This window comes from Cervus canadensis, chromosome 11 (assembly GCF_019320065.1).
Source record: "Cervus canadensis isolate Bull #8, Minnesota chromosome 11, ASM1932006v1, whole genome shotgun sequence".
Classification (NCBI taxonomy): domain Eukaryota; kingdom Metazoa; phylum Chordata; class Mammalia; order Artiodactyla; family Cervidae; genus Cervus; species Cervus canadensis.
In genome coordinates, this window is record NC_057396.1 from 71,275,677 (window position 1) to 71,296,119 (window position 20,443).

Genomic DNA, 20,443 nt, shown 5'->3' on the forward strand with positions numbered 1-20,443 from the left:
CTAGGCCCCTCCCTGTGGCAGGCACTTCCCCTTTCCCTGGCTCATGGAGGAGCCAGGCCCGGCTGACTCAGAGCGGGAGCGCGCGGCAGTCGTCCCCCGCCCCGCACACCCAGACCCCGTCCTGGGGCGGCGCCGTCCGGCGGCCGAGCGCGCCCCCGTGCGGCCGCGGCCGGCACCGCCGCCCTAGAGAGGAAGCGGCGGCCGGGCCCCGCAAGCCCAAGTCCCCTGGCCACTCGCGGTCCCTGCGGGGGCCGCTGCCTCCGCCCTCGCGCTGCCAGGCCGAGCCGGGTGCCCACAGGGCTCCCACTTCCGCCCGACACTCCCCGCCGCCGTCCCGGGTCCGGCCCGAGCGGAAGTGCGCCAGCCTCCTGGGTCCCCCATAGCCTCGAGGCGGAAGCGCGCCCCTCTACCGCCGCTCCCCCCGCGACCCCGCGGCGCGCGGCGCGCCGGGTTCCGGACAGGTCCCTTGTGACGTGGCCGCGCGCTGGGGGCGGCTCCGGGCTCGGGTGGAGGGGGGCGCCGGGCCGGGCCGGGCGGGGCAGAGCCGGGGCGGGGCGCGGTGCCGCAGCTGGATGGCCGGGGCCGCCTGGAGCGCCGCCGCCACCGCCGCACGGTGAGTGACTGCCCGACGCCCGGGGCCCGAGCCTCGGACGGGACGGACTCTGCCGATCCCCTTGTCCAGGTCAGACCTGGGCCTCTCGCCCGGGAGCTAAAACTTCCTTGGGCTCTTCTCCTGTCTCCCCACGCGTCTTCCCCCTCTCTCCCGGCTCCGCATCGGTCTTTGGCTCTCCCCCTCTTCACTCTGCCGCTCTTGCTTACCCCCTTCCCTCTTCCTCTCTGACTCTCTTGGTACCCCCATCTCCTGTTCCACACTTGGGGCCCCCTCACCTTTAACCGTGACCCGCCTCTACCTCCCAAGCCCGGCCTCCTGGCCGCAGTCCCGCCTTTGGTCCCCAGTGGAGCCCAGTGGGTTTCATCAGGGTCCCCTTAAGGCCTGGAGATCCCAGACCCCAGCGTCTCTTCCAGCTGCTTTCCCTCCCTCCCACCTCCATCAGCAAATGAGGAAACTGAGGCAAGGACATCACCGGCTCAAGGTCACAGCCAGCCGGAGGCTGGGCAGACCACATTTAAACCTCATGCCTGAGTTCCCAGGTTGAACTTCCCTCTTGGTTGACTCACATCCAGGTCCTGTGATCTGCCCGCCGGGTGCTCCCTTAACGTGAGGAGGGCTGTCTGTGCCTTCAGCATGCTAGGCAGACTCACCTGACGGGCACACTCATCTCACCCTCATGACCAAGGGAGGGAGGCCATACTGATCTCCCTCGGAGCAGGCGACTAAGGGCTCAGAGAAGGGCTGTAGGGACTTGTCCGCAGTCAGGCGAGGAGGGTTCGGCAGCCCACTCCAGTCTTCTTGCCTGGAGCATCCCCATGGACCGAGGAGCCTGGCGGGCCACAGTCCACGGGGTCGCAAAGAGTCGACAGGGCTGAGCGACTAAGCACACAGCACTGCAAGCCAAGCAGCTGTAAGCGTGGAGCACAAAGTTAAGGGTGGGTCTTGGATGTGCATCTGGGAGGCTGCTCGTCACTGAAGGAGCCTCTCCAGTCTCACCTCCTGTCTGTCTCCGGGCCCCAGGATATTAGACTCATTTCCTAGGAAGAAGCCCTGATGATCTTGACCTAGTCCAGCTGCTTGGCTCCCGCCATCTGCACTTCCTAAGCTCATCCCGTCAATCTAGACAGTGCCGGCCGCCACCCCTGGGGGTGTCCTCACTGGGGCGCATCCTGGCAGCCAAGCTTTCTCCCCTGGCAGCCAGACACCCTGATGGGGCGCGCCTGCCGGTGGCTGAAGGGAACCCAGCCAGCGCCTCACCCTGTCATTAAGGAAAGTTTAGCCTTAGGCGGACAGGCTGACATAAAGTCTGGAAATGGCTCCCAAGGAAAAAAAGAAATGTGTGGTCCTTGGAAGTGGGGTGTGGAGGAACAGAGCCCCGTTGCTCTATGCACCCCTCACAGGGGTCCTCGGAGGCCCTGGGGGAGGCGGGCAGGAGGGTGGGCGCTGTGGCCGCCGGGAGCGCGGGGAAGGTCCAGGTGCCATGTCTTCTAAGCAGGTGCACGGCCAAGGGTGGCCGCTCACATAAGCGGCCTTTGTGTGTCTTTCAGCACGTGGCATGCCTGGATGTCCCTGCCCCGGCATGGCGGGACAGAGGCTCCTCTTCCTTGCTGCCCTCGCCCTGGAGCTCCTGGGAGGGGCTGGGGGCTCCCAGCAGGCCCTCCGGAGCCGGGGGGCGGCGGCAGCCTGTCGCCTGGACAATAAGGAGAGTGAGTCCTGGGGGGCCCTGCTGAGTGGCGAGAGGCTGGAGACGTGGATCTGCTCCCTCCTGGGCTCGCTCATGGTGGGGCTCAGCGGGGTCTTCCCGCTGCTCGTCATTCCCTTGGAGATGGGGACCACGCTGCGCTCAGAAGGTGGGTGATGGCCCCTCCGGCACCTGGGGGCGGCAGGTGACCGGGGAACCATGCCGCTGCCCTTGCTGGGAGAGCCGGGTCTCGTCCCAGGCGGCAGCGTGTCTGAGATAGAGGGCTGGACCGAGTACAGTTCTTCCCCGCGGTCCCGTGAGCCAGGGTGCGCTGTGCTCATTTGCTCATCCGTTTGTGCACCTGTTTATCCTGAAAGACGAACGTCAGCGAACATTCACTGCGAAGCGAGAGGCAAGGCTGGAAATAGGACGCCAGGCTGCCTGGGGTTCAGAGCTTGGCTCTGCCACTTACCGGTTGGGTGGTACAGGGTGAGTTCCTTAACTTCGCTCTGCCTCAAGGTCCCAACCTTAAAAACAGGGAGAATAACAGTTATCGGCTTCATAGATGTTACTGTGATGATTAAATGAACTAATACTGGTAAAGCGCTTGGAAGACTGCCCAGCCACTGAACAGCCTGGGGGATATCATCCATCCTGGCTTCCAGACCTGGGAGGGGGGGTTCTTGAACACAAGTAGACCTGCCTCCCCTGAGTGTCACCTTGTACCATATTTAGCGAGTGAGGAGTGGGTTTGGGATCTTACTGAGACGTGGGGTGCTGGTACTGGTGGGGTGGGTGGGATGATGCAGGAGAAGACGGTTGCTACTCAGCCCGTCTTGATGTTATACCTCTGGGGTGATACACGAAACGCCATACACAGACCTGATGAGCAGCGGGACTAGGCGTTGCCTCTGGCCAGAGTTTCCTTGCTGTCTCAACCATGCTTAGGCATGGAGTATGCAGGCTCACGTCCCGGGCTCCAGCAGCAGCAAGGCTGGCTTCGCGTGGCAGGTGGTGCCACGGCGACCCCTCCAAGGATGGGGGTGGTGGGCCCAAGGTGGGCCATGGAGCACACCACATCAATTAACCTGTTAACATGGAAAAAAAAGAAGACTGCCCAGCACTGGGAACGGGCTCCATGTGCACCAGCCAGTGCCCCGTACAAAGCGCTGCCTCTCACTTCGGCCCCGTTCCGCGTGCAAAAGGGTGCTCAGACCCAGAGCCCCCAGGGCGGCCTTCCCTGGAACACAGAGAGGCCGGCAGCCCGCCTCCTCTGGGGAGGGCACCTGGGAGATGGGCGCAGGCATGGCAGAGGGCTTTCCTTGGCTTCCCCTTCCTACGGTGTGCGCGTGTCCACAGTGACATTCTGTGATGAAAGATAAACAGGGTCAGATGGGGAGCCCTAAAGATGCAGGTGCCTGTCGCCCCCAGCCAGGACAATGACACAGAAGTTCTGGACCAGCCCTGGGAAGCTTTGAAGCGAGGGTTCCCCAGGGACTTGTGCTGCCTGCCAGGCTTAGGAACTGTTCATTCAGCAGACGGTGAGGCACGCAGCCATGCCGGACACTGGGCTGAGGGCTGGCATCGCAGCTGTGAACACAGCCCTCTTCAGGCCCGGAGCTGCTGCCCCTCTCATAGCATCCCTGTGGGGTCAGCCTAGGGAGGACTTGGATTGTTAGCTCCACTTTACAAACGGGGACGCACAGGCACAGAGAAGTTCTCGAGGAGCCCAAGGTTGCACAGCCTGGAAGCAGTAGCTACCCTGGGATCATACCCCCCCCACCCCCGCCACCAAGCCACCTTTTCCCTCTGGGCCTCGGTTTGTCTGTTGGACCAAGGGTTTCGAGATGGCCCCCTTAGGGCACTTCCAACTCTGGATATTCTAAGTCTGCACAAGTTGTCAGATCTCTGCCACTTTGCTGAGAGTACCAGTGGCTGAGAAGAGAAAAACTCCTCTTTAATAAGCATTTCCTGGACGTGTTGTCATTTAATTTCCTCAAGATCAGTCACTGTCAGGTAGATACAATTGTCCCTACGTTACAGATGATGAAACTGAGTCCTGGAAGTAATCTGCCCAGACTTACCAGCTGCTGGCTTTGGGAGCCGGGACCTGTCCGGTCTCTTAGCCCTGGAGCAGTAGTGGCTTCACGGGCATCCTGGAGGACGCGCTGAATTCTTGCTGAACACCAGCCCCTATTGAGACTGGAGGCTGGGGGGCCCGGGAAGGCCAGCAGCCCACATGCAGCCTTCCAGAGATCTGCAGTCTGGTTGAGATCACACTAGGAGCCCAGTAAGCTGGGTGGGGAAGGGGTCAGGCCAGGGACTCTGGCCTTGGTTCCCAGGTCCCGCATCTCTGCCTTATAGCTGGGGCACGGCGCCTGAAACAGCTGCTCAGCTTTGCCTTGGGGGGACTTCTGGGCAACGTGTTTCTCCACCTGCTCCCCGAGGCGTGGGCCTACACGAACAGTGCCAGCTCTGGTGAGTGAGGCCACAGGCTGGGGGGCCAGGAGGGTGGTGGCGGTGGGTGGGAGCTGGTGCCCAGGCCTGCAGAATGACTGGGAGAGGGGTTCCTGGACATCTGTCACGGTCCCTGTGCCCCAGTTCCAATGGGGGGCTCCCCACCCCCAATCTGTGCCCTGGCTGGGCCTGGCTTGTCAGTGCTGCCCCCTGCAGGTGGTGAGGGGCAGAGCTTGCAGCAGCAACAGCAGCTGGGACTGTGGGTCATTGCTGGCTTCCTGACCTTCCTGGTGTTGGAGAAGTTGTTCTTGGACAGCAAGGGGAAGGAGGAGACCAGCCAGGTGAGCCCCAAACCCCAGAGCCCACACAGGTCAGCCTTCGTTCTGTGGTGGTGCTAGGGCCTGCAGGCCCAGGTTTTAAGTCAGTTCAGTTCAGTTCAGTCCTTCAGTCGGGTCTGACTCTTCGCAACCCTGTGGACTGCAGCACGCCAGGCCTCCCTGTCCATCACCACTCCCGGAGTTTACTCAAACCCATGTCCATTGAGTCAGTGATGCCATCCAGCCATCTCATCCTCTGTTGTCCCTTTCTTCTCCCACCCTCAGTCTTTCCCAGCATCAGGGTCTTTTCCAGTGAGTCAGTTCTTCGCCTCAGGTGGCCAAAGTATTGCAGTTTCAGCTTCAGCAATAGCCCTTGCATTGAATATTCAGGTTTTGAGTCAAGCCCTAAAAAAAGAGGGTCTCTTGGCCCTTTCCTGGGAGCTCTGGGAGGCTGGGCCAGCTTGTCTGGAAGGATCTGGGCCCCAGCCCCGGCCGTGACTGGTCCCCGTAGATGCCAGTGACAGCAGTGTGGGAGGCAGAGGAACTGTTGGGTCTGGGGTCACCCGGCTGGTGGGGCAGCGCAGTCCAGCCAGGTAAAAGGGGTGTCCCCTGACTCCTCCATCTCTCACTCCCTTTGTTTACCCTGGCCAAGTGGGGGGCATCTAATGTCACCTCTCCCCCCTTCTCCTGGCCCTAGGCCCCCAGCAAAGACCCCGCAGTTGCTGCCGCGCTCAATGGAGGCCACTATCTGGCCCAGCCGGCTGCAGAGCCCGGCCTGAGCGCCGTGGTCCGGAACATCAAAGTGAGTGGCCCGCTTGGGGCCCCCCGTCCCACAGCCGCCCCTCCCTGAGTGGCCGGCCCGGCTCAGGCCCGCCTGCCTGGCTCAGCCCAACCCTGTCCCTCCTCACCCAGGTCAGTGGCTATCTCAACCTGCTGGCCAACACCATAGACAACTTCACCCACGGGCTGGCCGTGGCCGCCAGCTTCCTTGTGAGCAAGAAGGTGAGTGAGGCTGGGGCGGGGGGTAGGCCATCGCGATGGGCGTGCAGGGCCCACATTGACCAGGCGGCCCTGCCTCCAGAGGCGGCCTCCAGTCCATCTCTGCCACGCTCCCTGCACCTGGCACCTTATCCCAGCCGTCCTCGTTGGGACCACGGGCCTCAGCCAAGCTGCTAGACTCGGCCCCTGCCTACTTCCTGATGCTTCTCCCCACTCGGCTCCCTCTGCCCTCTGTGCTTGGCCCCGAGCGCTGTCTGCCCTTGAGCTGGCCCACCTCGCCCCCCACCTGTGGCTTCCTCCTCCCTGCTGCCTCTGCTTGGAGTGTTCTTTCTCCTGCTCTCATCCTCAGGCCTCCATTCCAAAAGCACTTTCTCAGAGAGGCCTCTGCTGACCCCTCGTCTCAGTCAGGCCCCCCGTGTCCCGTGGTACGCAGTCCCTCCGGTCCCCGTGGCCCCTGTCACGGTGTGTAGTCACACGGCTCCTTCTGTGTTTACGCAGTCCTCGCCTCTCCACCCAGGATGGTTAGCTTCTTGAGGGCGGGTTCCTGGTCTGTTCCATTTGCTGCTGTATTTCTAGTAGCCAAATGGTGTCCCGCCAGGGACCCATAGCAGACACTGGTAGGATGAGTGGGCAGGTGGGTGCCCTCAACACAGACCCCCTACACACACTCCCCTCCCTGCAGATCGGGCTCCTGACCACCATGGCCATCCTCCTGCATGAGATCCCCCATGAGGTGAGTGCCACAGGCTCACCGTGATCAGCCGTGCGGGTGTGCAGCTGGTGGGAGGTACTTTGGGTGGGACTGCCCAGCAATGGGGGCTTGGGGGGCTGCACCAGAGACCTGGGGCTACTCAGGCTGCAACCACCATTGCAGGCACGCTGCAGCCTTCTGGGGACTGGGGGCCCAGCAGAGGGGATGTGGGCCGGGGGTCCCAGCGATGGGGCTGCTGCTGGGGGCTCAGTGGACCTGTGCACACCTGATGCTCAGGGCATCTGGCCCCACCGGGGCCCAGAGTGATCGTCTGGACCTCCCCTCAGGTGGGCGACTTTGCCATCTTGCTCCGGGCCGGCTTTGACCGATGGAGCGCAGCCAAGCTGCAGCTCTCGACGGCACTGGGGGGCCTGCTGGGCGCCTGCTTTGCCATCTGCGCGCAGTCCCCCAAGGGAGTAGGTACGGGCATGGGGGTGGTGGCGGTCCGCAGAGGGGCCCCGGCCGAAGGGCACGGCCGCCCTGACCCGGGTATCCAAGCCCGGCTCTGCCCTGGTCCGCCCCACGGCGGGGAGCGGGGGGTGGCGGTCGGTACACGTGGCCGCCTGGCCCCCCCAGCCAGTCAGGGCTCCTCCCCCTGCTGCAGAGGAGACGGTGGCCTGGATCCTGCCCTTCACCTCCGGCGGCTTTCTCTACATTGCCCTGGTGAACGTGCTGCCCGACCTCCTGGAAGAAGACGACCCGTGGTGAGCTGCCCGCCGGCCCTGCCGTTGGCAGGCCCCTGCCCGCTGCCCGCCGGCCCGCGCGGCCGCCTGAGCCCCGGCCCTCTCCCCCCGCAGGCGCTCCCTGCAGCAGGTGCTTCTGCTCTGCACGGGCATCATGGTGATGGTGCTGTTCTCCGTCTTCGTGGAGTGACCGTCCCCGGCGCCCCTCCCCTGCACAGCAATAAGAGACTCGGATTCACTCTGTGACCGTGTGTGTGAGTGAGAGTGTGCCTCCAACCCAAGAGGGTGGGGGGTGTGCGTGTGGTGTGCACATGTGACCAGAGGTGTGTGCGAGGCCGACACTGTGATCCCTGACGCCCGGCCCGCCCACTGCGGTCTCCTCCCCCTGCCACCCTGTGGTCTTGCACCCCCGGAGTCAGCAGTGAGGCACGGGAGCGCCGGTCCCGAGCAGAGGCCTCTGCACGCTGCCGGGAGGAGTGAGCCGCCCAAGGAGCCAGGCCTGCCGAGAGCCCCAAGCTGGCCCCCGCCGAGGCCTCAGGGGGCCCTGGCCTGAGGGGGTAAGCTCCTGGGCGCGTGCACCCGGCCCCGAGCAGCCAGGGACCAAGGCTGGGGCACCTTTTCTCGGCCTGCATCCTGGTCCTTCCTTCACCAGCTCCAAGGCCAAAGAGAGGAGAGGCGAGTGCCTCACCCCTGGCTCCACTCGGCGCTGACGGTCCTACTGCACCCAGCGTGGAGCTGGGAGATGCTTTCTAAGACCTGTTCCCCATCAGCCCTGGGCCGGCTCCTGTTCCCCCGCCTCCGCCTTCCTGGCAGCACCGGCAGCTCTTGCCACCTCCAGCTGCCAAACGGCAGCCAGCAGGGCAGCACACGGCCCCGGGCCAGCGTCCTCCCCGTCCGCTCGGGAGCTCCTGCCAGCTCGGGGTCCGACAGACATGCTGGGGGCAGGAAGATGAAGAACCGTGGCCGCCCACCCCCCAACGCGGGCCCCTTCCCCGGCCCACCGCTGGTGGGGCTGGGTGGGGGTGGCGAGGGCTCCACGTTGTCAGCGCTCAGGAATGTGCTCTGGGAGAATGCTGAAGCCATAATCCCCAGCTATTTCCCTTGGCTGACGCCCAGGTACTCAGCTGGCCCACTCCACAGCCAGGCTCCAGCCCCACCGCTCGGCCGTGGGCGTCGGGAGGAGTCGCGTCAGGAGGGGCCGAAGGGTTTTACAGCAGTTTTGCTGTGGTTTCGTTTATATCTGTAAATAACCTGTTGTATAGACAAGATGCAAATAAATACACACAAACTGGCCGCCTGTGTTGTGCACACGAGAGCCGGGCACCCGCGTCCCCGCCGGCGGGGCGCGCGCCCCGGCTCCTGCAGGCTGCCCAGCCTGTCATCCCCGCCTTCCAGCCCTTCTGCGCATCTCTGCACTCTTAGAGTGCTTCTCAGAACAGGGTATGTACATTCCACATTTCCCTGGTTTGTTCTGTTGTTAGCTTTTTATGCAATAAAAGCCTGGTTCTAGGTCATTATAGCCCACATCACCCCCAAGGCTGGTGTCCTCACAGACCTACAAACCAAGGGAATTTTCCCAGCCTGGCCTGAGTAACGTCACCGCAGAAGGGAGCTCCACCCACAGTGTCGTCTCCAGGTTTGGCCTCCATGGAATTATTTTTTGTTAAAAAGGAAAAATGAGATCTTTATTCTAAACCACACCCTCCTCTCCAGTGAACACTGAGAGTAAAGCCAGCATCAGGCATGGGAGGGAGCTGCTTCCTGGGAGAAGGCGGGGGGGAGCCCCCGCTTCCTCTCCCACCTTTGGCAGGCTGTCGGGGGCGGGGGGGGCGCATCTTCACCGCATCACAGGGTCTGGTTCAGGGTGTGAAGCCCAGGTCGGCTGGCTCCTAGGCGGGGAGGGCCTGGCTCTGACTAGCTATCTTCAGTGAAAAGGGACCTGCTCTACCTGGTTGTGACAGCCGGGGCCTGGTGGGCCCAGGCCTGGTGGCACGAAGGAACCCAGGGCTGTCCCCCAGCCCCCGCCACCCCCCAGGCGCAGTTGCACTCAGCCCGCTGCAGGAGGCAGCCAGGTCCCATTTACAGATGGGGCTCCGAGGTCAGGGGTGGGGCCGGCAGTCAGCAGCAGTGCTGGGATCTTGGGCACGGCCCCTCCGAGGGGATGGGAAAACAAGGGTAAGGGGCTCTTGCCAGGGTGCAACTGAGAGCCAATGGGGTGTTCTCGAAGGGTTGCTGTTTTAACAGGCCGTTTGTGGAGCGGGGAGGGGGACAGTCAAACCTGCTAACCACAACACGGTAGCTTCAGGCCCAGACCCGGGTTTGAACCCTGGCCGTGCCATCTAAGAGCCGTGTGGTCTTGGCCCAGCTGCTCAGATGCATCCATAAAGCAGGGCTGCCCTACTGGTGGCTCAGATTAACTAGACACAACTAGGCAGGAGCCCCGCAAACCACGTGGCCCAGGGTGAGCCCTCAGCCAGCGGTGAACCGCCTGGTCAGCTCTCAGGCAGCAGAGCTGCAAGGGTGGCAGGCAGAGAAGACCAGCAAGATGGTAAAGGGCTCTGACCAGACATGGGGCGTCACAGGGACGGGGCTGGGGCAGGACCGGGGTGGGAGAGGACACAGCGTGACTGGGGTTAGGCCTAGAAGGGCTCTCAGCGGACCTTGCTTGAAGCTCCTTTTTCAGCCGGAGGAAATGGGCCAACAGCGAACAGGGACGTGGAGAGAAACAGAAGGCTTGGCAGCCAGGACCCATGGAGCCAAGGCCCAGAGCCTGGCTTTACCAGGAAGCAGGGTCGAGGGCCAGAGCGCCAAAATTGAAAAGGAAGGGCAACACTAGTTTGGCTTCTGTGTAGGCCCCTCGGGAGAGCTGCAGGTTAACGACAATTTTCAGAAGCTCAGACTGAGAGGTGGGGTGGAGAGTGTGCAGTCAGAGGGGTCTGGAGGCCAGAAGACCCCAGGGAACAGCTGGGCACGCACCCGTCCCTGCCAGGGGGCCTCGCCCTGACAACTGGTCTGAGGCCCATGGCTCGCTCGGGTTTCCAGCAGCAGCACCGGGGCAAGGGCCTCCGGCATACACCCCGACTCCTCCACCCAAGGCCCGGGGAAGGCGAGACAGACCGGCGGCAGGGACCGGAAACCATCCTTTATTGCGAGTGTTCCCCGGAGGAGGCTCCCTAGGCGTAGTATTGCAGATTGGCCTTCTTCTTGGCCTGGACCTCCAGGATGCCCTCCATGTAGTCCTCATGTGTGAGCTCCGTGGCACCTCTGCGCAGCGCGATCATGCCCTGTGCCCAGACAGACAGACAGGCTCTCGGGTCTCTCCCCACGCCCCAGCCCCCAGGACAGACAGACAGGCTCTCGGGTCTCTCCCCACGTCCCAGCCCCCAGGACAGACAGACAGGCTCTCAGGTACCTCCCCACACCCCAGTCCAGCTCCCGGAGGCCTCCACCATCTCAGCCCCTCCCTTGGCCACCTCCACCAGCCTGAGCAGGGCGGTGGCATGAAGCGCCCACACTCACCGCCTCCACACACACCGCCTTGCACTGGGCCCCGTTGAAGTCATCCGTACAGCGGGCCAGCTCCTCATAGTTCACGTCAGGACTATGGGGAGGTAGGGGGAGACTCACTGACTTTCGGGGAGGGGGCAGGAAGAGCAGCTGTCCCTGACACGTTCCCTCAGGCAGTGAGGTCGACTTGCCCAGATCATAGGCAAGTCCCATCCCCACCGTGCCTCTTCCCTCCGCTGCACAGGGCAGGGAGAGGCGGGAGGGAGGGAGGGAGAGAGGTCAGAGTAGGTTAGACCAAGTTATTTCTAGTGTCTCCAGCCTTCGAGATGCACCTGGACTCCGGGACACAGACCGGGGGAGCAGGAGGTTGTGCAGACAGAAGACAGCGATCTGTCTGTCTCAGGCGGCGTGGGCCCTGACCCAGCACAGCCCTTCGCTGACTCCCCTCCTGCGCCAAGTGCTGCACCAGACATGGTCACAGCCCCGTGAGGTTGAGGCACTCACCCCCAAGTCCCAGGAAGGAAACCCAGGCTTATGCCACCTGCAGATGGTCACACAGATCTGGACCCAGGTCTGCCTGGCCCCTGGCAGGGTTCCCCTGGGCCAGGCTGGGCTGTGTTTACCTGCTGGGGCGGGGGAGGCCAGGAACCGGCCCGGGCCGGCACACTTTGCAGTCCCGGGGGAGGGGGTGTGTGCAGGGGAACTCTGAGGATCCCAGGCCCCAGTAAGGTTCTGCATCAGGTCGGGCGCCTGGGAGAAACGGAGACCGCCGCGGGGACAGCAACGTGTGAACGGGAGGTGGAGGGAGAGAGGAAGTACCCAGGGAAGTTCAGTCCTAAGAGGACGTCTCAGCGCCTCGCGCGTGACTTGACCCACCTGACGTTCATCTTCCGGGAGTGGATCTGCATGATTCTGGCCCGGGCCTCCTCGTTGGGCATGGGGAACTCGATCTTGCGGTCCAGCCGGCCGGAGCGGAGCAGGGCGGGATCCAGGATGTCCACCCTGTTGGTGGCTGCGATGACCTGAGGAGGAGACGCGGCCACTTGAAGGAGGAGGCAGCTTCGGAGACAGGCAAGGAGGCAGCCCGGCTCAGGGGAGACGGCAGGGGATGTTCAAGACCGCCTCTAATTCTAACTCAAGCTGCGCCACTGAGACAACAGAAGATCCCCTGACCTCTCGGCCCCACTTCTTCCCCTGTGAAGTGATGCCAACGCTCACCTTCACTTGGGTGTTGGGCTGGAAGCCGTCCAGCTGGTTCAGCAGCTCCAGCATCGTCCTCTGCACCTCCCGGTCCCCGGCCTTCTCACTGTCGAAGCTGGGCCCCGAAGGAGACACTGGTGAGACCGCAGCTCGGGGGGCGCCCTCCCCTGCTCCACCAACAGAAGCCCAACCCAACCCATCCCGGGGCAGAGAGAAGTCTCGCCCAGCCCAGGGACCAGCACAGAAATGGTGTCAGAGATGAGAGGCTTCTGGGCTCAGGTGCCAAAGTGAGGACAAAACAGTGAGCAAAACCCACTGGCTGGCCTGCGCCCCTGATGAAGGTGCCATCACAAACTGAGCCAAAAGTCAGAAGAAATACAGAGATCTGGCCCAGACTTGGCATGGAACAGGGGACCCAGGCAGCTGTCCCTGAGGAACTGTCCCTCAGGCTGAGATCCAAAGGCTGAAAACACATCACTGGGCAACCAACCAGCGGAGATCAGGGAAGAAGGAAAAGCACATTCCAGAGAGAAAAGAGCAGGTGGCAAATCTCTGCCAATGAGTGGGCCTGCAAACCGTGGGGCTGTCTGGAGTAAGCCCGGCGGGGGCCGGGGAGGCAAGGGCAGGGATGGGGTGGGGAGGGAGGGGAGCAGGGGCACCACACGGGGGCCCTGCAGGCCGTGGCGAGCCCAGCGTGTATGCCAGGGAGCAGTGGGGAGGCCCAGAAGGGGAAAGCAGGCTCTGCCTGCCCGAGGGGCTGTGGGAGCCGGTGAGTGATGCTTCGGGAGGAACCTGCTGGCAGCTGTGAGGAGAAAGGATGGTGCGGGGAAGAAACGAAGCAGGGAGGTGAGTCAGAAGAGGATGAAGAAGTACAAGCACATGCAGAGAGCCGCCACCATCCCAGGGCGAGCAGGGTGGGAGTGTGGGCATCCAGAGCAACCAGCCTGCTGGCACCCCACGCCCCTTACCGCTTGGTGCCGATGGCGTCCAGCTCATCAATGAAGATGATGGACGGCGCTTTCTCCTTGGCCAGCGCAAAGGCGTCCCGGACTAGCTTGGCACCGTCCCCAATGAACATCTGCACCAGCTGGGGGCCGGCCAGCTTCAGGAAGGTGGCCTGGGGTGGGGGTGACAGAATCAGGACAAAGGCACAACGAGAGGCCCCTTTGACTCAAGCCCACCCGGCCGAGTTTCAGCTCCTGCCCGTCTCCCCCCATCCTTCCCAAGGCACTCACCTTGGTCTGCGCAGCACAGGCCCGGGCCAGCAGGGTCTTCCCCGTGCCTGGGGGCCCGTACATCAGCACCCCCTTTGGGGGCTGGATCCCTAAGTTCTCAAACTTCTCCTTGTGGTTCATTGGCAGGACGATGGCCTCCACTAGCTGCCAGGAAGAAGACCTGGGTGAGGAGAGTGAAGCCCTGTGGGCTCCCACAGCCTAACCCTATCTGTAACCCTCCTACTCAACTCAGGGACACTGCCGTCTCCTTGCCCCACATCCAGAGGACAGAACACGCGCTCCCACCAAGGCTGGCGGTGGACTCCCAGAATAGCAGGATAGGGCAGAAGGACGGGCTAAGAACAGGAGCCTGCGCTCCAGTCCTGGCTCCGGCCCTAACTGTCTGAGATCCCAAGCAAGTCACTCAGACTCTGCAGAGCTCGGTCTCCTAAACTGTTCCATGGCCTCTGTTCCAGCTGCCTCCCTTGAGTGCTGCAAGGATAAGAGGCATGGGAGGAAAAGTGCTCTGATCACTAAAGCAGAGAAACACAAAAGGCTGGTGAGGCGCCGGGCCCCCCTCACCTCCTGAATCTGCTTATCCAGGCCCCCAATGTCACTGTACTGCTCCGTAGGCCTCTCGTCCACCTCCATGGCCTTCACCCGCGAGTCGTACTCTGTGGGCAGGGTCTCCAGGATCAAATAGGAGTCTTTGTTCACACCCTGGGGACACAACATGAAAACCTCAGCTCTGTCCCACCTCAAGGCCTACCCAAGTGACTGGGGGACAGGTGTCCATAGAATGAAAGGAGAGCCTCAGGACCGGGCAACACAAGAATCAAACGGCGGGCAGCTCTACAAACGTTCAGAACCCACAGTGACCTGGGCTGGGGGCAGGGGCTCAGCTCAGCAGTAGGGGGAACCTCGCTGGAAAAGGCCCGCCCGGGCTCAGGGACACCACTCACCACCAAGTCTCCCGGCTTCAGCTTTTCGGCATCCACCAAGCCAATCACAGGCAGGAAGTAGGTCTGCAGAAGGATTCCAGGTGCAGCCTCAGTCAGCCCTCAGGGAGGCTCCCGAGTCCTGTCCCGCATCCCCCTCTCATCCTCTGCAGCCCTTGCTGAGCCAGCCTCACCTGCCGTGTAGAGGTTTTGATCACTGCACACTTGCCCTTCCTCTGGGAGTCTAAATCGATGTTCGCACCGTCTTCCTCTTGGTCGTTGGGATCAACATCTAGAAGCTGGGAAAGAAAGAAGCTCAGATCCAGAGGCTTTGCTCAGCCCCCCTGTACTCTGCAGAACCCAGCACTTCTGAGGCCTAGACAACCTCAGCACTCCCAGGGCTCGCGATCCCTACCTCACCCCCCAGCCTAACCCTGAGCCCAGCAAAGGTGCCCGTCTACCCCCCGAGGAAAAACACCCAGTAGAAAAAGAAACATGAAGCTTCCGATGCCTTTTCACGCCTGAATATTCCCCTAAAAACTTACACTGGGGAGGAGAACCTAAGAGGTTTAGATCCTGCATGCAATTTAGGCCTCAAAAGGCCTACCCACTCTCTCCCCAGTGGCAGGCTGTCTCCAAGCCCCAGTGACCCCTCTTCCCCTCCACATACACACACACCTCGATGACGTTGGAGACGAGGTACGGCAGGGTCTTGTTCACTTTGATTTTCTCGCTGTTCTCTTTGATCTTGTCCTTCATGGCCTGGAGTTCGTGGGTGACTCGCAACACTTCGCTCTTCATGATCTGGGGTGAGGGTGAATGGAAGGTGAGGGTGAAATGTTCAGCTTTACCCCAGCTTATCTGAGGGCCACTGAATTGGAGCGCCTTATCCAGGCTGCCGGAGGAAGCCTCCTGCACCCACCCCTTCACTCAGGTCAAAGGCTCTCTGAATGCTCAGCCTGACTGGGTCCACAACCAGCAAAGGTCGAAACAGGAGGCCCATTGGGAAACCTCCAGAAGAAGTAGTTGTATTCAAGGGAAAAGAGCCAGACTTTGAGTTGAGCAAACACAGGTTTCAGGTTCTGCCTTTCGTTACAGGCTCCATACCTCACCGCGGTAAAAAACAAAACAAAACTCTTTTAGCCTCAGTTTGCTCATCTGTAACATGGGGACTTCAAGACAGACTCTCAAGAGGAATACTTCCCAGACCAAGCTGGGAACGGCAGTCAGACCATCCCCCCTCTCACGCCTGGTCTCCCACCACCCTGGCCCTCTCCCGTCCCTTTCTTTCCTCTTTTTCTGGTCTGAGGAGGAAACCGCGGTCCCCACGTCTCTCCGAGGGAGGCCGGAGATGACGCGAGAGAGGAAGGTGGGAGCACCAGGGCCTGCCCTGTGTGTGAGGTCGCGGGCAGCGAGAGGGGGCTTCACCGCCCACCTTGATCTCACTATCCAGCAGCCGTGTGCGCTGGATGATCTCTTCTGTGGACATCTTGAGAACCTCCTCCCCGATTCCATCTTGCTGTGAAAAAAAAATAATTTTTTCTTCTTAAATTCAAGGCAGTTAACTCAGCACTGTGACTTAGCCAACTCTTCGCCTCAATTAACCCACTATCCGCCAAAAAAAAAAAAAACCCGAATGGAGTCGCGACCAAGCGACCCCAATCCCGGGACCGGGCTCGACCCTGACCCCCGCAGTCACCGCCTCCCCTCCCGCTAGCGGGGTCTCCCCGTGGCCCGGGCTCCAGAACCGCCGGCTTCCCCAGCGCGCACCTCAGCTTCGTCCCACACGGTCGCCATCTTCTCCTGCCGAGTCACTGGACTCTCAAGTTTCGGCAGCAGATTCACCATTTGGAGAGGCAGCCTGAGGGTTAATCCGGGCGGCAGCCGCGGTAAGAGAATAATGTTACCTCTCTTTACGTCCGCTCTTGACTAGTGAGATTACGTCAACAAGTCCTGACTCTTGAAAAAAATTAGCTTGGGCCGCTTTTCGGCGGCGAATCTGCTGCTCGGATTCAAAAGATGAATCCCAGGCCACAGGACCCGCCCCCGCGGCTGCTGAAAAGTTCCCGCCCTCGTCTTGTTTCTGCCGCAGCGAGAGGAAGAGCGCTATTGGCTGGCACGTCCAGAGGGGGACTAGAAAGGGGAGGGAGAAAAAAAACCCAGTGTCCCCAGGGCCCTTGGGAAATGTAGTCCTAATCAGGCGCGTCACAGGGCGCTTTTCAAGGAGGGTTGCGGGGGGCGGTCTTTCAACTGCAGAATCGGCCTAGTTAGGAATTAGGGGATTCCCCAAAATGAATGAGCCTCATCCAATCAGTTGAAGGCCTGAATAGCTCCAAAAGGCTGAACACCCCCAGAGATAGAGGGAACTCCTTCTTCCTGACTGTCTTGAGCTGGGTTTCTTCTAGGCTTGGGTTCTGTGCTTAGTCGCTCAGTCGTGTTCAACTCTTTATGACACCGTGGACTGCAGTCCGCCAGGCTCCTCCGTCCATAGGGATTCTCCAGGCAAGAATACTGGAGTAGAGTTGCCATTTCCTCCTCCAGGGGATCTTCCCAACCCAGGGATCAAACCCAGGTCTACCCACCCTGCAGGCGGATTCTTTACTGAGGGAGCCACAAGGGAAGCCCAGGAATATGGATCCAGGCTTGGGACTTACACTGAAATATCAGTCCTTACACTTGATCCTTGGAAGAGAAGTTATGACCAACCTAGACAGCTTATTAAAAAGCAGAGCCATTACTTTGCCAACAAAAGTTCACTAGTCAAAGCTATGGTTTTTCCAGTAGTCATGAATGGATGTGAGAGTTGGACTATAAAGAAAGCTGAGCACCGAAGAATTGATGCTTTTGAACTGTGGTGTTGGAGAAGACTCTTGAGAGTCCCTTGGACTGCAACGAGATCCAACCAGTCCATCCTAAAGGAAATCAGTCCTGAATATTCATTGGAAGGACTGGTATTGAAGCTGAAACTCTAATACTTTGGCCACGTGATGCAAAGAACTGACTCATTTGAAAAGACCCTGATGCTGGGAAAGATTGAAGGCGGTGGGAGAAAGGGATGATAGAGGATGAGATGGTTGGATGGCATCACCGACTCAATGGACTTGAGTTTGAGTAAACTCTGGGAGTTGGTGATGGACAGGGAGGCCTGGCATGATGCAGTCCATGGGGTTGAAAAGAGTTGGACACGACTGAGTGACTGAACTGAACTGAACAGGGTCTTGTGCCTGTTGGCTTTCAGACTAAAATGTATACCAGCAGCTCCATGGGATCTCAGGCCTCCTGATTAAGACTGAAACTAAACCAGCAACATTCCTGGGTTTCCAGTTTGCCAATTTACCCTACCTACCCTGGAGGTTTCCTACCTCTGTAATTGTATGAGCCGGTTCCTTATAATAAATCTTTTTACATACATATATGTCTCCTATTGGATCTGTTCTTCTGGGGACCCCTACTAATACTTCTTAAAATCTGTTATTTTGAAAACTGCAAAATATATTAAAAAATTGAAAGAATAAACAATGAATACCTATGTATCGTTCACCTAGATTCACTAATTGATTTGCATTTTCTTTTGCTCTCTGTGTATTTTTCTGAACCATTTCAAAGTACATTGCAGACATCATGTTACTTCACCTCTAATATTTCAACTTGTGTCTCCTAAGCGTAAAGACAGTCTAATAATGGAACTCCAATACATTATAGCAGAGTATATTGTCATACCTAAAGAATTTAATATTGAGGCAATAAAATCTAACATACAGTCCATATGGACTTCTTCAATTATCTCCAAAACATATCTTAGAGCCTTAAAAAAAAAATCCAATATCAAGTCAAGAATCACACATGGCAGTCAGTTGTCAGGTCTCTACGTTCTCCTTCGTTTAGAACAGTCTCCCAATCTTTTTTGGCCTTTCATGACATTGACATTTTTGAAGCATCCTGGCCAGTTGTCTTGTGTACTCTGTTCTCAACACAGCAACCAAAGGAATTATTTTAAAGCCTCGTTAGATCATGTCACTCCTCTGCTCAAAACCCTGCGGCAGGTGCGAGACTTAGAGTAAAAGCCAAGGTCCCTGAAACAGCCTCTCGGGTCCTGCGGGGGGTTTTGTGCTTGCTGCTAAGTCGCTTCAGCTGTGTCCAAACTGTGCAACCCCAGGGACTGTAACCGGCCAGGCTCGTCTGCCCATGGGATTCCCCAGGCAATAATACTGGAGTGGGTTGCCATGTCCTCCTCCAGGGGATCTTCCTGACCCAGGAGTTGAACCCACATCTCTTACATCTTCTGCATCAGCAGGTGGGCCCTTTACCACTAGCCCCACTTTTTTCCTCCCCCACAATTTTCTCCAGGACCTTGACTCCCACTCCTTTCCTCCCTGCCCACAGTTACATGGCTCCTTGTTGCTCAGGCCAGGCCAACTCCTACCTTGGCCTCTGTTCCGCTGTCCTGAAATATTCTTTCCAGGATATTTTCTTGATTCACTCCCTTACCTTTGCTCCTTCAAGTCTTTGCTTAAATGCCTCCTTCTCATCCAGATCCACTCGAACAGCCTTTTAATGCTGCAGCCTGCACCTCCTGGGCCTTTTCTGCTCCCACACTCCACAACCCCTTACCCTGTGCTATTCTTTTTTTTTATTATTATATATTTTTATTTTAAAAATCTCAAACCTAAAGAAAAGTTTCAAATACAGTGTAAATGATTTTTTTCTTGAATCTTTTGAGAGAAAATTCCTGACTAAATACCACATCATTTCAGATACTTTGGTGGGAATTTCCTACAAACAAGGACATTTTCCTACTTAAGCGCAATATAACTTCAGTACCAGTAAGTTAACCTTGATATGTTTCTACCATCTAACCCTTAGACTCCATTCAAATTTCATCACTTGTCCCAGTAATGTTCTTCACAGCATTAAAGGACAGACTGCATTCAGACTTGGATTCAGTCCAGAATCAAGATCAGAATCAGGCATTGTATTTAGTTGTAGGGCTTTAGTTTCTTTCAATCTGGGATCGTTTCTCAGTCTTTCCCTGGCTTCATGACCTTGACAGTTTTGAAGATTACAGATACTTTGTAGGATATTTCTTTCCAAAAGAAAAAAAATCTGGAGTTAACAGTCTTTTAAAAAATTAATTAATGTATTTATTTTTCAGTTGCGGCAGGTCTTCATTGTTATTCACGGGCTTTCTCTAGTTGCACTGACCGGGGGCTACTCTCTAGTTGCGGTTCTTGGGCTTCTCATTGCAGTCTCTTGTTGCAGGAACAGGCTCTAGGGCTCCTGGGCTTCAGTAGTTGCAGCACGTGGGCTCAGCCGTCCTGGTGCAAAGGCTTTAGTTGCTCCACAGCATGCGGAATTTTCCAGACCAGGGATCAAATCCATGTCCCCTGCATTGGCAGGTGGATTCTTATCCACTGGACCACCAGGGAAGTCCTGTAGAATATTTCTACATTTGTGTTTATCTGGTGTTTCCTCGTGATTTTACATTCACGTGATTCATCTTTGCAGGAGCCTCACGGAAGAGATGCTGAGTTTCTCACTCCATTCATTCAGATAGCAGCTGATTTCATTTTGTCTCATTACTGGAGATGTCGATCTCTCTCAGTGATTAATCTGGTTCTGCAAACCTTCTCCATGGTGAGGTTTTTCCCTCGAAATTCACAAGTATTTTGTGAGGAAGTACTTTGAAACTATGTAAATTCTTTTTTTAATTAACATTTTAATTTGTTCATTTATTTATTAACATCAGTATGGATTTTTGTTTATTCTTTTTTTAATTAAGATTTTAATTTGTTCATTTATTTATTAACATCAGTATGGATTTTTGTTTAATCTAATTAATCATTACTATGCACTGAATTTTGTATCCCTTCCTCCAAGTTCATAGGTTGAAGCTCTAACCCTCAATGTGACGTATTTGGAGACGGGACATTTGGGAAGTAATTAGGGTTCGATTAGATCATGAGAGTGGGGTCCTCATGATGGGATTAAAGAGAGGGAAATCTTGCTCTCTCCTCTCTACATATAAGCACAGAGAAGACGCCATGCAGGGACACTGAGAAATGGTTGTCTTCAAGCCAGGAAGG

At 58.3% G+C, this 20,443-nt stretch overlaps 2 protein-coding genes across 5 annotated transcripts; one reads left to right on the plus strand and one right to left on the minus strand.

The window, feature by feature from the left end:
* Window positions 1-370: 370 nt before the first annotated feature.
* SLC39A13 (solute carrier family 39 member 13) lies at window positions 371-8,794 on the plus strand. Of its 4 annotated transcripts, none has more exons than XM_043481048.1 (10): window positions 374-613; window positions 2,161-2,463; window positions 4,659-4,772; window positions 4,968-5,092; window positions 5,766-5,870; window positions 5,981-6,070; window positions 6,750-6,800; window positions 7,106-7,234; window positions 7,423-7,522; window positions 7,616-7,757. In XM_043481048.1, exons 2-9 carry the CDS (start codon window positions 2,169-2,171, stop codon window positions 7,483-7,485), a joined length of 972 nt encoding a protein of 323 aa, XP_043336983.1. In that variant the 5' UTR covers window positions 374-613; window positions 2,161-2,168; the 3' UTR covers window positions 7,486-7,522; window positions 7,616-7,757. The 4 variants fall into 4 exon arrangements, with proteins under 4 accessions (XP_043336984.1, XP_043336983.1, XP_043336982.1 ...); XM_043481046.1 differs by having other exon boundaries at window positions 381-613; window positions 7,106-7,238; window positions 7,616-8,794; XM_043481049.1 differs by lacking the exon at window positions 7,616-7,757 and having other exon boundaries at window positions 371-613; window positions 7,423-7,523.
* Window positions 8,795-10,628: 1,834 nt separating this feature from the next.
* Window positions 10,629-16,388, minus strand: PSMC3 (proteasome 26S subunit, ATPase 3). Its single transcript, XM_043481045.1, has 12 exons — window positions 16,131-16,388; window positions 15,796-15,879; window positions 15,039-15,164; window positions 14,555-14,659; window positions 14,385-14,447; window positions 14,005-14,142; window positions 13,444-13,587; window positions 13,177-13,325; window positions 12,227-12,323; window positions 11,885-12,030; window positions 11,021-11,102; window positions 10,629-10,785 (listed from the first exon to the last, which is right to left on the minus strand). The coding sequence occupies exons 1-12, from the start codon at window positions 16,206-16,208 to the stop codon at window positions 10,675-10,677; spliced, it is 1,323 nt and encodes a 440-aa protein (XP_043336980.1). The 5' UTR covers window positions 16,209-16,388; the 3' UTR covers window positions 10,629-10,674.
* Window positions 16,389-20,443: the final 4,055 nt, after the last annotated feature.

What these genes read in the sequence shown, in the direction of transcription:
- SLC39A13 (XM_043481046.1), top strand. Translation starts at nt 2,169, where the DNA reads ATGCCTGGATGTCCCTGCCCCGGCATGGCGGGACAGAGGCTCCTCTTC. An exon ending in GGAAGGAGGAGACCAGCCAG is followed by an intron (nt 5,093 to 5,765) that starts GTGAGCCCCAAA and finishes TCCTGGCCCTAG; the next exon opens with GCCCCCAGCAAAGACCCCGC. An exon ending in GCTTCCTTGTGAGCAAGAAG is followed by an intron (nt 6,071 to 6,749) that starts GTGAGTGAGGCT and finishes CCCTCCCTGCAG; the next exon opens with ATCGGGCTCCTGACCACCAT.
- PSMC3 (XM_043481045.1), bottom strand. Translation starts at nt 16,208, where the DNA reads ATGGTGAATCTGCTGCCGAAACTTGAGAGTCCAGTGACTCGGCAGGAG. An exon ending in TCGTCTCCAACGTCATCGAG is followed by an intron (nt 14,660 to 15,038) that starts GTGTGTGTGTAT and finishes TTTCTTTCCCAG; the next exon opens with CTTCTAGATGTTGATCCCAA. An exon ending in AGGCGGTGTGTGTGGAGGCG is followed by an intron (nt 10,786 to 11,020) that starts GTGAGTGTGGGC and finishes GTCTGGGCACAG; the next exon opens with GGCATGATCGCGCTGCGCAG.